At 41.3% G+C, this 15,948-nt stretch overlaps 1 protein-coding gene across 1 annotated transcript in view; it reads right to left on the reverse strand.

Moving 5' to 3' along the window:
- The window catches only part of XRN1 (5'-3' exoribonuclease 1), a 44,383-nt gene that overhangs the window by 3,757 nt on the left and 24,678 nt on the right, over positions 1–15,948 (reverse strand). The window contains exons 27-41 of the mRNA XM_035133766.3: positions 12,931–13,066; positions 12,112–12,168; positions 10,738–10,870; positions 9,006–9,075; positions 8,447–8,672; positions 7,639–7,740; positions 6,280–6,375; positions 6,083–6,197; positions 4,531–4,592; positions 3,408–3,518; positions 2,500–2,622; positions 2,207–2,354; positions 1,844–2,025; positions 675–788; positions 452–566 (exon numbers count right to left, since the gene is read on the reverse strand). Of these exons, the coding sequence (XP_034989657.2) occupies positions 452–566; positions 675–788; positions 1,844–2,025; positions 2,207–2,354; positions 2,500–2,622; positions 3,408–3,518; positions 4,531–4,592; positions 6,083–6,197; positions 6,280–6,375; positions 7,639–7,740; positions 8,447–8,672; positions 9,006–9,075; positions 10,738–10,870; positions 12,112–12,168; positions 12,931–13,066 (1,790 nt within the window). The remainder of the gene's footprint in view (positions 1–451; positions 567–674; positions 789–1,843; positions 2,026–2,206; positions 2,355–2,499; positions 2,623–3,407; positions 3,519–4,530; positions 4,593–6,082; positions 6,198–6,279; positions 6,376–7,638; positions 7,741–8,446; positions 8,673–9,005; positions 9,076–10,737; positions 10,871–12,111; positions 12,169–12,930; positions 13,067–15,948) is intronic.

The raw sequence follows: 15,948 nt of genomic DNA on the forward strand, positions 1-15,948 counted from the left end.
AGCCTCCCTCCCTCCACTTCTGAATGGAATTCAGAAAGGAAATTTAGCTGCTAAATTTAGCTCATAATAATTTAAACGGAGAAAAAGGTGCATTCTTTATGGAACCCAAAAGACAAATTTATGAGACACTAGAGATCAATGCATTCAATACTTTCCCCTCTCACTGTGAGAAAAAATAATGCAACTTGTCTCACAAAGAACATTAGATTTTTTTTAAAGTCCTAAAAACTTTAGGACTCTGTTTATAAAAACTTAGGGTGCTGTTTATAAAATTAATCTATATAGAATAATTAAATTATATGCAATTATGAAAGAAAGCACTGTTGCTGATGAGGACTAGCAGTTTGCTACTAAAGTATGCAACTTCTACAAAAGCTTAATTTGCTTCAAACTATACCGTATGAAAAACATGCATTTACACACATACGAAGTTAAAATTGATTACATGTACCAGTGTGCTGGGTGAAGACTGGAGGAATGGATCCAGGAGGCACAAGAGCTCCCATGGGTTGATAATTTGGAAATACAGGTGGTGGTGGTAGAGGAAAGTTCATCCCAACAGAGCTCTGTATGAAAAAGGATACTTAAAGTTTGTGATTTGGGAAGCATGACTAGCTAATAAATGGAGATGAGCATTCTAAGGTTTTATAAAGCATTTTGACTGCTGGTCTCACCAATTGTTGCAAAGCAAAAAGTGCTGCTTTCTCCTTAGCTTCATTTTCAGAGTGACATTGAGGTCCGTGTACTAATAAGCCATTTGATAGCTTTACTTGACAAACTGTCATCGTCTATGGAAGAAAAGAAGACAAGCAACTTGTTTTCTACATAGCATACTGCAAACAGACTGCTAAATGGACCGATTTATACAAAGGGTGGGCAATTTATTTGCCTTCTAACATAGTTTCCTATTGAAGATTAGCCAAGTATCCTTCTGTCTAATGTCACCAGTCTACAACTTCCACCATCCCTGACCATTGGCCATGCTGGCTGGGGAGTCTAGCAGCATCTGGTGGGCACCATGCTGGCTACCCTGGTCTAAATGATGAAAAATGGGGAGCAGCTCTCACTCCTGTCCCTGGGGACACTGACAAATAACTTCTCAGCATGAACCCAGAAATTACCTACTCAAGACAATGAAATGATTCTCTCTACTCTTTTTTATACCTATGTGTCCATTCTTTTAATCTCCTTTTCCATTCCACCCCACCGCCTGGTTTATAGTTTACCCCAACTCCCATGTTGCTCAGCAGTCAATAGCTGTCAAGTGCTCATTAGCCTGTTTTGTTTTCCCCTTTATTTTTAGGGTAGTTCATAAAGGTATTTGAAGTGAAGTACGCAAGTCAGGAGTTGTTGTTGCAGGTGAGCTGTGTGTAAGCAAGCTGATTGCCAGCTCGGCAGAGGCTCCTTTTATTAGCACAATATGCAGGAACAGGATCAGCCTGACCTTAAGCACTTTTACATCATGAGCTGACACATATGTTTCTCAAAATGTCATCTTCCTATCAAGTGGGAAGTGAGCCATGCCTCTCCAAAAGGAGGCAAAGGTCACAGACAGGGCACAGCAGATTACTGAGAAAGCCAAAGGCTAGACCAAGGGCCGTTTAGACAGCCGCGGCCTGCCTTCGGGCGGAGGTGTGCCTCATGCCCGGTGGCCATTCCTACAGTATTTTGTCCCTTGCAAATCTCAAGTCTGGTGATGCCTCCTTCTTGCATGTGGGTGGAACAATTTGGCCATATTTGTGCAAGCCCATTTAAGACTTGAACTGGAAATAAAAGAGAATATGGGTGGGGTATATTTTTTTTTTTGCATACTACACAGATCTGCTATTTGAAGCTAAGTTACCTGTGGTGTTCTAAGAAATGAGAAATCTGGCTGCAGCATTCCAAGAAGGGAACAGATACGAGAAAGCTCAGATACTGGAGTGGATAATGAGTTTGGTGGTCCAAGAAGTGTGTGGCCTCCAACCTCCATGCCCTGAGTGTTCTGAGGTCCTGCTGTGCTAGGGGATTTGTTCATGAAAGCAGCTACCAAGGAAGAATAAATACATGTAATCAGTACCATGTTTGAAGAAATGAACCAGAGTACTTCGTTTAATTTGATTGAATGTTAGATGTTCAAAGGTATTATATAATCAATAAACATTAATTTTAAATCTGCATAGCACAAACCATTTATTCAATTATAGAACAAAGCTTTTATACATACCCATCTTTTTGGCATGGGTATGTTGTGAGGTAGGTGCACAAGAATCCTGCCTACCAGTTGGAGCAGACACTTCATTTGCCACTGACTTTGCTTCTGCTGTGTCAGAACCATCTATCTTCAAAATTTCTTTGAGCATCTGTGTTCCTTTCTTTTTAAAAAAAGCAAACAGCATTTATATATTGTATGAATTGAGAATTTTATCATAGAAATCTGTCTGTACATTAAATGCACCCAAAGTTAAACAAATGAAGTCAATTCCAACTTTGCAGCTTACTCAACAGCAGCATACAAACCATAGCAAAAGACTGTGGAGACAAGTGTTCTTCACTAGTTGGTTCCTTGGGATATGACCGTGGCACCTCTTTTTCTTTGAAAATTTTCAAAGATGCCAAAATGTCTTCAAGTTCAGATCCATTCTAAGGAATATACATATGCATATATGAAAGAATTAGAAGAGCAACACTCAGAGAAAGGAAGACAGGCGCAAATTCCATTGAAACCAATATGAAAACTTATTCATTTAGAGGGAACTTAAGGTACATATTACTTAAAAGGTCTCCATTCACTGCAAAGTCTGAAAGAATTTTGCCCGTGTCTCCACTGTGTGCCTAGAGTTCTCTTCAATACTGCAGCAAAGGACAAAGGTTCTAAAGCTCAGGAGCACATGCGGGCCATGTTAAACGTATTTCAAACAAAGCAAACAAGTAAAATTATTCAGGAACTCGCTACAAAGTGGCTCAGCTGTCAATCTTTTTAGTTGTTCTGTTTATATAAAACCACTATGATTTAGCTAGATGCCCACAGACAATAATTCACAATACATACATGAGATATAATTTATATAGAGAGAATTTTAAATCTTTCACCCATTTTTTTCTGACAATTTTGAGAAATATATTATCTGCAGCAGGACACTGAGGAGAGAGGCAGGGATCTGACATGAACAGTCTAGTGATCCTCTGGCCTATGCTTGAGAGGGAGAGAGGGGCCAATATCATCTCATGGCTTAGAGCTTGCTAAAAGGTCTGGCTAGTACTCTTCACAGGTGCAATCCCATATGGAAAAAGACCGTGAAGAAAAGAAAGCATTCGACAATTCTGGTGCATCAAAATTAATATCTAATAAAATCTACTTGTCATTTTTTCTTCTTCTTCAGAATATACTCAGGTATATGCAAATATTTAGATTGCCAATTTCCTACCTTCTCGGTTATACTGGGACTGTCAACTGCAGGCTTTGGTTCTACTGGCTCATTGGGGGCTTCATTCCTCTTCAATAGCTTCACACTATACTTATTAGCACCTGCAAAATTCTGAGACAGACCACGTCAAATGTAAAATAATAATAATAATTTATTATTTATACCCCGCCCATCTGGCTGGGTTTTTCCAGCCACTCTGGGCGGCTTCCAACCAAATATTAAAAACAATACAGCAATAAAATAAAAACAATAAAAGCAAATTAACAAGGCAAAAATGTTGTTGTTTTTTTAAAAAGCTATTATTCCTGCAGGTATACTTTCTTACATCACTCGTGCTAAAAGCTATGGCCACCTACCTAACCAGTGATTAGCTGCACAAGTAATTTTGGAAATCTCTCAACTTCACTAGTCAAGACCTATGCAATCATACAAGGGCCATCTCCCTCAAGCAGATATAACGTGTTTCTCCGAAAATAAGACACCGTCTTATATTTATTTTTCCTCAAAAAACACACACTATGGCTTATTTTCAGGGGATGTCTTTTTTTCCCTCCGCCTCCTGCCGCGGCCGGCATTGCTGCTGCGCCTATCACTATGTCTTATTTTTGGGGTATGGCTTATATTCCTCGAATGCTTAAAAATCCTGCTATGGCTTATTTTATGACTACGTCTTAAAATAGGAGAAACAGGGTATCACACATCTAGTTACACTCTGTGGAAGGAATGCGGTGGGGCAGCTGCCAATTTAATCCATGTCCAAAAATATACCGGTATGTTAGGCATACCCAAGCGTCTGTGCACAAACCGTTGCTATCGTGTTTCTCCGAAAATAAGACACCGTCTTATATTTATTTTTCCTTAAAAAACCCCAAACACTATGGCTTATTTTCAGGGGATGTCTTTCTTTTTTCTCCTCCTCCTGCCACGGCTGGCATTGCTGCTGTGTCTATCACTATGTCTTATTTTTGGGGTATGGCTTATATTCCCTGAATGCTTAAAAATCCTGCTATGGCTTATTTTATGACTACGTCTTAAAATAGGAGAAACAGGGTATTTCTGCCCTTTGTTTCCTCTGAACAGTTCACCATAAAACAGCAAACATAAAATGGCATCAGAAAATTACCGGTTTATTTGATCCTTTATGTGTTTGACTGTCAGTTCTTGGACCTTTTGTGTCGTCTTTAGCTACAAATAGAAAAGTTTATAATATTAGCTAAACAAGTAACACGTTTTTTCAAAAACTGTTTATATATAAAACAAGTGTATGTGCGTGCAATCCTACATGTGTCTACTAAGAAGGGAGTCCCACTTAGTTTGATGGAGCTTACTCCCAGGTAAATAGGTACAGAAGCACAACTAGGGTGAGTCCTCATTGTCAATCTAGTATATTTTTCCCCCACTTTCTTTTTACTATCTCTGTTCAGAAGTTGTAACAAAAGGGATAAAATCTGGGTGAACGGCTGCAACAGAGAGCTCAAAACAGCACAATGTAACTCCTGAACAGGATGAAAGAAATGGGTATACTGGACTAGCTGAAAGGTGTTTCTCAAGGGCCAATAGGACACCACCAAATGAGTCAATGACTTCCTTACATTACTTGAAGCAAGAAAATGTCACGATTCCAATAGAATTTCTGAGTGACCCCTCCCATAGAAAAACAAAATAAAAAAATTCCTTCCAGTAGCACCTTAGAGACCAACTAAGTTTGTCATTGGTATGAGCTTTCATGTGCATGCACACTTCTTCAGAAACCACTTGTAGAAAATGCTGCAGATGCTCTCACTGAGTGAATCAAATGAAGAAAATTATATCCCAAAGAAATACAAGCTTTAATCCACCTAGCTACGGTGGATGTTGAAACCTTTCTCCCTAAGTACGTTGGATGAAAGGAAATAATGAACTTGTTTATCTAAATGGCTTTGACATAGCTATTGATCAATCAATCTATCTAATTTGCCCTGTGGACATCCAGAGAGTGCTATGCATGTTCTTTAGGATGACATGGGAAAAGACAGAAAGTAAGTAACACCAGCTTCTGCTGGTAGTGAAAAACAGTCTGCAGTACAATTCTGTCTTTGTTAAGCACACAATGATGTTTTCCAACGGACAAAGCTCCCAGCTCTGAAATCCTTCTTGCTGATGCGTTGGCCACTAGAAAAAGCACCAGCCATAGAAAAACAGACTTCAGTCATTCAAATAGTGGTTTCTGCAGTTGCAAATAGTAAATTCCAAGTTGAAAAATGGTATTGCACTAGGGCTAGCTAATGCTGTCCCTTCTCAGGAACTGTTTCAAATAGAGATGGTTATTAAACGTCTTGCCACAAGAACATCAATCAGATTAAGTTAAAAAATAATACCTCACAAAACAAACAAAAATTCAAAGTGTGACAGCAAACTATGTCATACTCATAATAATCAAGCTCAAAGCTATTGATTTCAATGGATCTCCATGTATTGATTTCAATGAATCTCCTAAATCCACTTTCACCCTTTTTTGGAGAGAGGGTAATGACATGCATTTCTTCAGAGAAAATACCAAGGGTTGGGGTTATAATGGCAACACTCCATCTGTCATAAGCATCACTTTCTACAGGACTAGAATAAACTAAATGCTTTCCAAAATTGAATCCCTAACTTGATGAAGGAATATACAAAATTCAAAGAAAAGTACTTACACTTCCTGAAAGATTCCTGTTTTCTTTGCTGGCCTTTGAAGCTACTTTCATTGAAGCCTGGTTTGCAGAACTGGCCACCCGTATTTAGCTTTATGTATTGAGGTAAAATTCCACCCTAGAAAATGACATTGTTCAGTAGCAAAATCCTGTTCAGAAAGTCTCACACACATCACATCCACTCCACTACAGAAACTAACCTTCTCATGCCTATCATGTTGGGCAGACTGGGGCTTTCCAGAGCTCTGCAATGATTGCCAAATGCTGCAAAATTCATCATCTTGCTTATCTTGAGCCTAGTGGGAAGGAAAAATAAAACCAACCCATTTATGCAAGATCTGCTTTTATAAAATCCTTACAACCAAGAGAGGTATGGCTGTGTAGATTTAATAGCTTAACAGTTTAAGAAGCAAAATGAAGAAGAGAGGTAATAAGTGAAGTCACTTACCCTAGACCAGGCATCCCCAAACTTCGACCCTCCAGATGTTTTGGACTACAATTCCCATCTCCCCCGACCACTGGTCCTGTTAGCTAGGGATCATGGGAATTGTAGGCCAAAACATCTGGAGGGCCGCAGTTTGGGGATGCCTGCCCTAGACCCATAAAGTCAAAGCAGTAGTGAAATGGGCAAAATATATTCTGGTCTTCCGGCATTGTGGAGAGGTAAAAGGGGGAGCCACCTACTTGCCTGCTTACCACCTACATCAGCTTGCCTGCTTACCAATGCAGTTCTTACAGTATCATGGCATTTTGCCTCACAGCGTCACACACATATACCTAAACCCTACCCTAAGGGGCCTTCCTCAATTTTATCTCTATTTTTTAAATGGGCGGATGGGAGTTTCTTCAAGGTGAAATGTTGAAGGCCCAAATGTAGACAAGAAATAAAAAAGCGGGAGGCATCTAAAGAAGCTGGCTGCACAATGGGTGTGGCTGCGTAAGGGGCTCACAGATGAGCTGAGATTTGGGAAAGCCATGTATAAGAAATGGAAGAATGGGTAAATCACAAAAGAGGAGTATACACTTGTAGCTAATTGTTGCAGGGCAAATGTCGGGTGGTCTAAAGCTCAGAATGAGCTCACGCTTGCAAGAGAGGTTTAAAATAATTTTTTAAAAAGGTTTATTCGGATAGCAGCCTGACCCATGACCCAGTTTCACAAGATACTCCATACTCCCCACTTCATACAAAAATCCTCTCAATCCCCCATGTGGTATCCATTCTCTTTTGCTACTGCCCCCCTGCTACTACCCATACACACCCACACCCTTACTTCCACAGGACTTCCTTCTCCCATTTTCCCTGAACCCTTTCTTCCTGTTGCTACTTACTTCTTAGGAGAGCCCCAGCTTCCAGGAAGGAAAATGGCTCCTTTGTTGAAAAGGTAGAAGGGTTTCCACTTTTAAGGAGCTATGTTCTTTCTACTGATTCTGTGTGGGATGGATCTTTCCCACTTTTAATATTTGCTTTCATATCTATATATCTATATATGCCCAAACAACTTCCTTCCCAAACTCAGTCTACATCTACTAGCATTTACTAAGAAAATAATGCTACTTACTTTGTATTTCTGATTGCTGCTTAAATATGCTCCTTTCTGGAGGGAATTGGAATTGCCTTGGGTTTCAACCTTGAGGTTGTTATGCTGTCTTCCATTCACTTGCTAGATGAAAGATTAAGAAATTTTAATGGAATAGCTATTCAACTTGTTTCTTCCTCTTTAAAATACTTGTTATTGCTATGATTCCTCCCCTCCACCCGCCCAAGGGGAAGGGGAAATAGATTATCTCATGTGAATGTGGTAAAAGAAGAACACCTGTACAACTTGAACCCTTTCATCAACATTAATTTGTTTTGGGAAATTTCCTTACCTACTGTGTTTCTCTGAAAATAAGCCATACCCTGAAATTAAGCCGTAGTGATAAGCAGTTTAACCTTGTAGGTTTAACCTTGTAGGTTAAACTGTACCATACTTAATTTTAAAAAAAATTAGACATCCGCTGAAAACAAGCCATCGTGGGGTTTTTTTGAGGAAAAATAAAGATAAGACGATGTCTTATTTTTGGAGAAACACGGTACTTACCGTAGCCTCCTTATACTGACAGAATTTATCCCAAATAGAAATACATTCCTTATCAAACACACTTCCTTTCCCTACCCTCAAAGTGTATCATGAAGATTAAGAAATTTCCAGGTGTTTTCTTATGCAAACCTGGATGAATCTAAGCTAGCTAACCATGATGACAGTAATCATTAAAGCCTGTCTAAACTCTGCTATTAAAAATGTTTAGTTAGCATCCAAGGAGATCTACAGTTAACAATGACTTTATTTTCTGGGACATATTTGTAGGAACTAAATGTGGACTTACTCGAGTTGGAACAAAGAGGGAGCGAGGAGAATGGTTGAGACCTCCTTGATGTGCTTTTTGTGTAGATACAGAAAATGATTCGGGTGAATATGAGCTGTAGGGACTCACAGCTGGCTGAGGTTTAACTATGGCAGTTAGCTTCTGATTTCCTGTTTCAGACCGATTACCATAAGAAAGGTTGATTAAGGCACTGGCTGGAATGCGGTACCCTCTGCCAGGTGAGCTCCTAGAAGAAGGAAAGGAAGGCTAATGAAAATAGTGCTTTTCTTATGCCAGTGGTGCATGATTAATATATATGTGCCCCCAAAGTATATGGGTAGGGGACCGTAGACCACAACCTCAAAGCTTAGCAATTCTACAAAAGGCAGGAGTGCCTCTGCTGGACTGAAGTCTCATCCACAAACAGGAGAACTAATAGTTGCAAAATGCTACATTTGGATCCAGCCTAATGTTGTTCTAAGGATGATTTGACTAAATATCCAATAGCACTTTTCTGTGCAATTGTTACAGGTTTCTCTAGGATCTGTGCAACACCCTAAAAAGATGCAAATAAACAAACCTTATTGTCAAGCCTCCATGAAACTCTTCATCAAACAGTACTTCATACAGAACATCAGATTCTCTGCTGGCTGAAGAAAATATGCACTATAAGCAAGCATTACTGACATTTTCCAAAGGTGTAATCATGAGTCTGGTGCAACAAATAATCTCATGACATCTTGAAGACTATGGGTTGTATCAAATTAAATCATGCTCACAAGTAGACCCACTAAAATTAATGGACCCAAATATGCTAGGTCTATTAGAGTCTAATCTGAGTATGACTTAGCTGCGGACAACCCTAACAAATTATGGCATTAGCTTACATGTACTAGAAAGCTGGAACTGTTTTAAGGACAATGTCTCCCAACTACATAACTTGTTTTTTATTTGAAACTTTCCTAAATCAGTCTGGAACAGTTAAAGTAGTTAGATTTATTTCTCATATTACAAAGGTCTTCAATCCTTGATCAGAATTTATGTTAACCGATTTATGTTAACCTATTGCAACAAGGTCCTGTGGCACCTTAAAGGTCAGGATCTGCACCCCCCAGGTATAGGAAGGGGGCAAAAACCCAGGTGATTTACAAATGAAGGCCAAAATGTCAATTGATACATAAGGTGTGTCACGGTACTCAACAGCCCTCAAACAAGTGCAGTTACAGGAAGATTAGATCAGTTGGTAGAGCATAAGACTCTTAATCTTAGGGTTGTGGGTTCGAGCCCATCATTGGGCAAAGGACTCCTGCATTTCAGGGGACTGGACTAGATGATCCTTGTGGTCCCCTCCCTTCCAACTCTTCAATGCTATGATTCTAAGTACAGATCTCTCAACCTTTGGGCCTTGCATTAGGTATAATACCTACTCAGTTAAGTGAGCCCTTAAAGCAGGCATGTCAAACCTGCGGCCCTCCAGATGTTTTGGACTACAATTCCCATCTTCCCCAACCACTGGTCCTGCTAGCTAGGGATCATGGGAGTTGTAGGCCAAAACATCTGGAGGGCCGCAGGTTTGACATGCCTGCCTTAAAGCATTGTTATAAATGAACTCTGACAACAGAAACCACAAGACTCTTTGTTGTCATGACAGAAAGAATAAAGAAAATTCCTTCTCTGCTCCTAAGGGGTAGACTTTGGTCTTTCCGATTTCAGCAACATCCTGTGCATGTCCAGCATTCAGCACCCCACCCGCTTTTCATCAAGTCATAGTTGCAACGCCCTGCAGCGGCCCCTAGACTCAGTGCCCAGTGCAGCATAACCAGTCATACTGCCCTAAATCTGTCTCTGCTAAACATCCTAGATTGGAGTGATGTATGCAAGCATGCTCACATTCTTAAAATAACTCCTATGAGAAAGTGAGATCAAAAGGCTTATTACTTTCACTCCCTCCTTTGCCTTTAGGGCACAGATGTGTTTCACTTGCCTCACAAGTTACTCCATAAAATACTATGCATACTGAGGACACTAACAATGCTTGCCACATCTGATATTTTAAAAAATTATTACAATGGTTCAGATTTCTAGGTGCACGAATGAAAAGTCACTAAGGCGATGGAACATGCCTAAAATTCTAACTGCTTCCGGTTGTTCTCGTTGGTGCTTTGAACTATTCTGTGATAGATGCCTCAGATTTTACTATGGTTAACGTTAGCCGTAGTTTAGCATTATGTGTGAAACTAACTCATTTTGCATTCAATGAATGATCTTCACATTATTTTAAAAGCAAAAGAGACAAAAAGGCATTGTGGTACCTCCTTTAATTCCTATCACAGTGCCACGAAGTCCAAGGGGAACGGAAAAACTCTCTCTCACATTAACAACACGGTCAAACAGTCGATATTCTGCATCTCGATCTGGTATAATTCCATGCTGCTGTTCTAAAGGCTAGTAGGAATGAAATATAAAAGAATTCAAATATGAATAGTTAACATTGTAGAACAAAATCACTAGCCCCCCCCCAAAAAAAACAACATTATGTACCGTATACATTTTATTACGAAATAAAATGGTCAAATAATTTTGTAACATATTTTTGGTTGGCATCTTAGTGGCCTGTAGAACATGCAATCACTAAGACTAGTCCACAAAGAACAAATTGGAAACAGCATTTTTAAAATGCGGTGCAGAATCAGAAATGTCCAAGGCAACCCCTTTGTAAAATGTTCTTTTTGTGTATGTATGTTGGGCACTTATTGTGAATGCCCTTCCTGGTTTGAGGTGAACTGATGGATTAGCTCCTCTTAGCACCCAGAAAATTAAAGGAAGGGGAAATATGAGCAACTTTTGTGTTCCAGGTTGGATCTGGTAACACCTCCAGTTCTGTACTGTGGACAAGAGACTGACGGAGTAGATGTACAGGCATAGAACATATTGGAAAGAGAGCCAAATGCCTGAAAATATAAAAGGCTGTCTAGGTCAGTGGTAGGATATTATGGAGAACCCTTCTATTGAAGGCCAGTGAAAACTTCAATGGAGATCCTCCTTGTACTGCATGGCACATATCAGAAATGCTAGCATTACTCAAAAGAGCGCTGAAAGTGGCTGATGCCCTGGTGGAGTGTGTTGGGTGGAGTAGGCAAGTTTTGGGTTTTGTGGGCTAGGAGAAAGAAACAATGGGACTTCCCTTGCGAGATAAAGAATCTCGGATAACTATGGTATGCTGTACCAATGAGGGACTCCCAGAACAACAGCGTCCCCTCTCTTTGGATTTTATTGAGGACTCTGGAGATCAAGAAAGTGAAGGGGGAGACACAGAGCAGGCTGTTGGATCATGGAAGGTTGAGTATATGCCCTCTACCCAGTAGGAACGAAACCTGAGAAAAGAACTGGCCAACAACAGAGGTGACTTATGGTTTGTTTGGGATATGAATAGGTCTAAGGAAAAGGGTGCTGAAGCTTTCATGAATGGTGGTCTGGAGGAGGTTCCACACTCCTGAGTCCACTACATGCCTGTTGAGTAAGTTCACCTGAATATGCTGGGCAGAAATGGAAAGGAGCCAGAGGAGGAGAAGGGAGTAAATAGAAACACAAGAAAAAGGCACCATATTCCCCTATGAACAAGAAATAATTTCTGTTAAGACTTTATCTTACAAGAACCTTCCATTCACAAAATAACCCAAACTTACCCTGAATAACAAGTGAGGTTTCACTGTCACACGCACTTTCTTATTGCTTTTCCTTTGCTAAAGGGGGAAAACAAGAAACTGAATACACAGAACAAAGTTTGGATTATGTTTGCTTTTCAACATTTTTCTTTAGCTCAAAGTAGCTGAATCATCGCTCTTTTTCTACATAACACCTCTCTTTCAACTATTCGTGCCTAGTGAACAACCAAAACAGTCTATTATGCCAATGAGTACTTATGTTATATCAGCATAATCAGGGACACTGAACTTGAGAGAGGTTTTTTTTTAACAGTGCTTGACAAATAATGATATTTGAAGTGAATTTGAAGGAATATAATGTTATGGGGCAAATCAGAACTGCTGTTTCAGAAGTCTTCAAAACCACACTAGCTGAGTGATAGATATCCAAGCAAGTTACACTCGGAGGAGGGCCCACTGAAATCAGTGTGCTTAACTCAACTGATTTCAATGGGTCTAGCCAGAGTATGACTAGCACTGGGTATCACCTGATATGTGTAACTTTCTAGACTGAAATCTTTATACAAAATTTTGTTGGCTAACTAAGTGGCATACAAATGATTAGTAATATATGATAGTGTGTGTAAGCAGATAAATTGCTAATGTTTTCTTACTAGTTGCCATACCTCATAAAGCAGGTTGTAATCCAAAGTTAAGCTCAAACTATCATGCCAGTTAAATACAATTTTTCTGATAGGAAGTGGATCAGTTCTAATCTAAATTTATAATCTCATTCCTATATACAGTATTGTGATTAGAAGACGTATGTTAAGTTCCCCAAACTTAAAATAAAAATAGTACCTTGCACTTTTCTACTTCTTCTTCAATCTTTTCGACAATAGCCATATCCAAAATTTGTAAATCACAAGAGGAACGAGAGAGTGCACTGACAGGATGAGCCTTTAGCCACGCAATGATTTCTTGAACCTTCTCAGCGCTACATTAAAAAATTATTCCATATCAAAAAACATCACCAAGAATTTAACTCAAATGTTAAACCAACAATAAAAGTTCAACGAACCATCCACTCATATACTATTACGATTCACATATAGTTCAAATGAGCTTCAACAAGCTACTGAAACTGCAATCCTAATCCCACTTACCTGAAGTAAACTCTTCTATTATTATTATTTAGCCACTTTCCTCATAATAATAATATTAATAATAATTTATTATTTATACCCCGCCCATCTGGCTGGGTTTCCCCAGCCACTCTGGGCGGCTTCCAACCGAATATTAAAAACAGTACAGCATCAAACATTAAAAACTTCCCTAAACAGGGCCGCCTTCAGTTGTCTTCTAAAAGTAAAATAGTTGCTTATTGCCTTGACATCTGCTGGGAGGACATTCCACAGGGCGGGTGCTACTACCGAGAAGGCCCTCTGTCTGGTTCCCTGTAACCTCACTTCTTGTAATGAGGGAACCGCCAGAAGGCCCTCGGTGTTGGATCTCAGTGTCCGGGCTGAAGGATAGGGGTGGAGATGCTCCTTCAGGTATACAGGACCGAGGCCATTTAGGGCAGGCATCCCCAAACTGCGGCCCTCCAGATGTTTTGGCCTACAACTCCCATGATCCCTAGCTAACAGGACCAGTGGTTGGGGCAGATGGGAATTGTAGTCCAAAACATCTGGAGGGCCGAAGTTTGGGGATGCCTGATTTAGGGCTTTAAAGGTCAGTACCAACACTTTGAATTGCGCTCGGAAACGTACTGGGAGCCAGTGTAGATATCTCAGGACCGGTGTTATGTGGTCCCGGCGGCCACTCCCAGTCACTAGTCTAGCTGCCGCATTCTGGATTAATTGCAGTTTCTGGGTCACCTTCAAAGGTAGCCCCACGTAGAGCACATTGCAGTAGTCCAAGCGGGAGATAACCAGAGCATGCAGCACTCTGGCGAGACACTCTGCGGGCAGGTAGGGTCTCAGCCTGCGTACCAGATGGAGCTGGTAGACAGCCGCCCTGGACACAGAATTAACCTGTGCCTCCATGGACAGCTGTGAGTCCAAAATGACTCCCAGGCTGCGCACCTGGTCCTTCAGGGGCACAGTTACCCCATTCAGGCCCAGGGAGTCCTCCACACCTGCCTGCCTCCTATCCCCCAGAAACAGTACTTCTGTCTTATCTGGATTCAACCTCAATCTGTTAGCTACCATCCATCCTCCAACCGCCTCCAGGCACTCACACAGGACCTTCACTGGTTCCGACTTAAAAGAGAGGTAGAGCTGGGTGTCATCTGCATACTGATGAACATCCAGCCCAAACCCCCTGATGATCTCTCCCAGCGGCTTCATATAGATATTAAAAAGCATGGGGGAGAGAGCGGAACCCTGAGGCACCCCACCTCAGTGAGTGCCCAGGGGTCTGAACACTCATCCCCCAACACCACTTTCTGAACACGGCCCAGGAGGAAGGAGCGGAACCACTGTATGACAGTGCCCTCAGCTCCCAGCCCCTCTAGACAGTTCAGAAGGATGTTATGGTCGATGGTGTCAAAGGCCGCTGAGAGATCCACAGCTCTCACCTTTGTCCCTAGCTCGCCGGAGATCATCGACCAGTGCAACCAAGGCAGTTTCAATCCCATGGTGAGGCCTGAATCCCGATTGGAAGGGATCCAAATGGTGGTGACCAAAAGCAACTTAAAACCCCATATAAACACTAAAAACCAATTGCAACAAACAAAACAACTTAACATACATATCTATACAAATAAAAGACAGGTCTTGTAGATCCTGAATTCAACAGGACATATTTCTAAGTAGATGTGGTTAGAATTATGCTGTAAGGGATTTAAGAGTTTACTTTACAAAGGTATGTACTTTGAGGTGTATTTCAGGATGTAGGCACACAGTGTATATTATAAAGCCACTTCCGCGCCTGCGACGGAAGTGGGGTTGTGGGCTGCCTGACTGCACCATCGCGTAGGGGCTGCGAGATCAGCCCCTACGCGATGGTAGCTTCCCGCCTGCGTCACCCCCCGACCAGCCAATGGGATCGGTCGGGGCGGAGCCACCAACTTTAAAGCGCTCCGCAGGCGGGAAAGCAGTCCCTCTTCTCCCCTGTTCGCCGGAGCGAACAGTTCACCCGCCTGCCCACCCCTTAAAAAGAGGTAAGGGGACGCTGCTATGGACGTCAGTTGGTCGCCCTGGTTGGCCAGGGGGCTTGGTAGGATTTTTCCCATACTGGGCTAGCCATGATGGGTTTTTCGCCTACCTCGTAGCATGTCGTCACAACTTAGGTTAGGCGGTTAGGTGTTGGAAATTTGCATAACAATTAGATGGAGGAGGGGCAGGTTACGTCATCAGCTGCCCAAATTTAGAGAAGTAATTCCGTTAAAGGATTCCGGGGGCGAGGCTTGGTCCTGAGCCTGGAGTTGCCTGGGCTGTAAGGCACGCCCCTTCGGTGGCCACAGGAGGAGCTCTAGTAGATCTACATCACGGGGCTCCTTTCTGGTGGTTAACTTCTCAAGGACTCCAACACACGGGTTGGAGTCGGATATAGTCTGTTAGGTTCCAACGCCTAAGCCAATTCCGCTCAACATGCATAATTAATAAAGTTGTGGCCTTAACCACCCAATTAAATCTTAATCACTGCGTCTCGAGTCTTTATTACACAGGAAGGAGGGACATTGCCACACAAAGAGTTGGTTGGCTGTAATATTAGTTCGTTATATTATTAGAGGATGGGCTTGTCCAAATGGTTAAAGCTAATTGTTGGAAGAGCACTAGGAATCATGCTTTGATGCCAGCTATCACAAATTCACCAACTAAGTTTGAAGAATTGATTCGAGGTGCAGAACTGAAATTGACAAGACTCCTTTTT

Source organism: Zootoca vivipara, chromosome 5 (genome assembly GCF_965207765.1).
Source record: "Zootoca vivipara chromosome 5, rZooViv2.hap1.1, whole genome shotgun sequence".
Taxonomy (NCBI): Eukaryota; Metazoa; Chordata; class Lepidosauria; order Squamata; family Lacertidae; genus Zootoca; species Zootoca vivipara.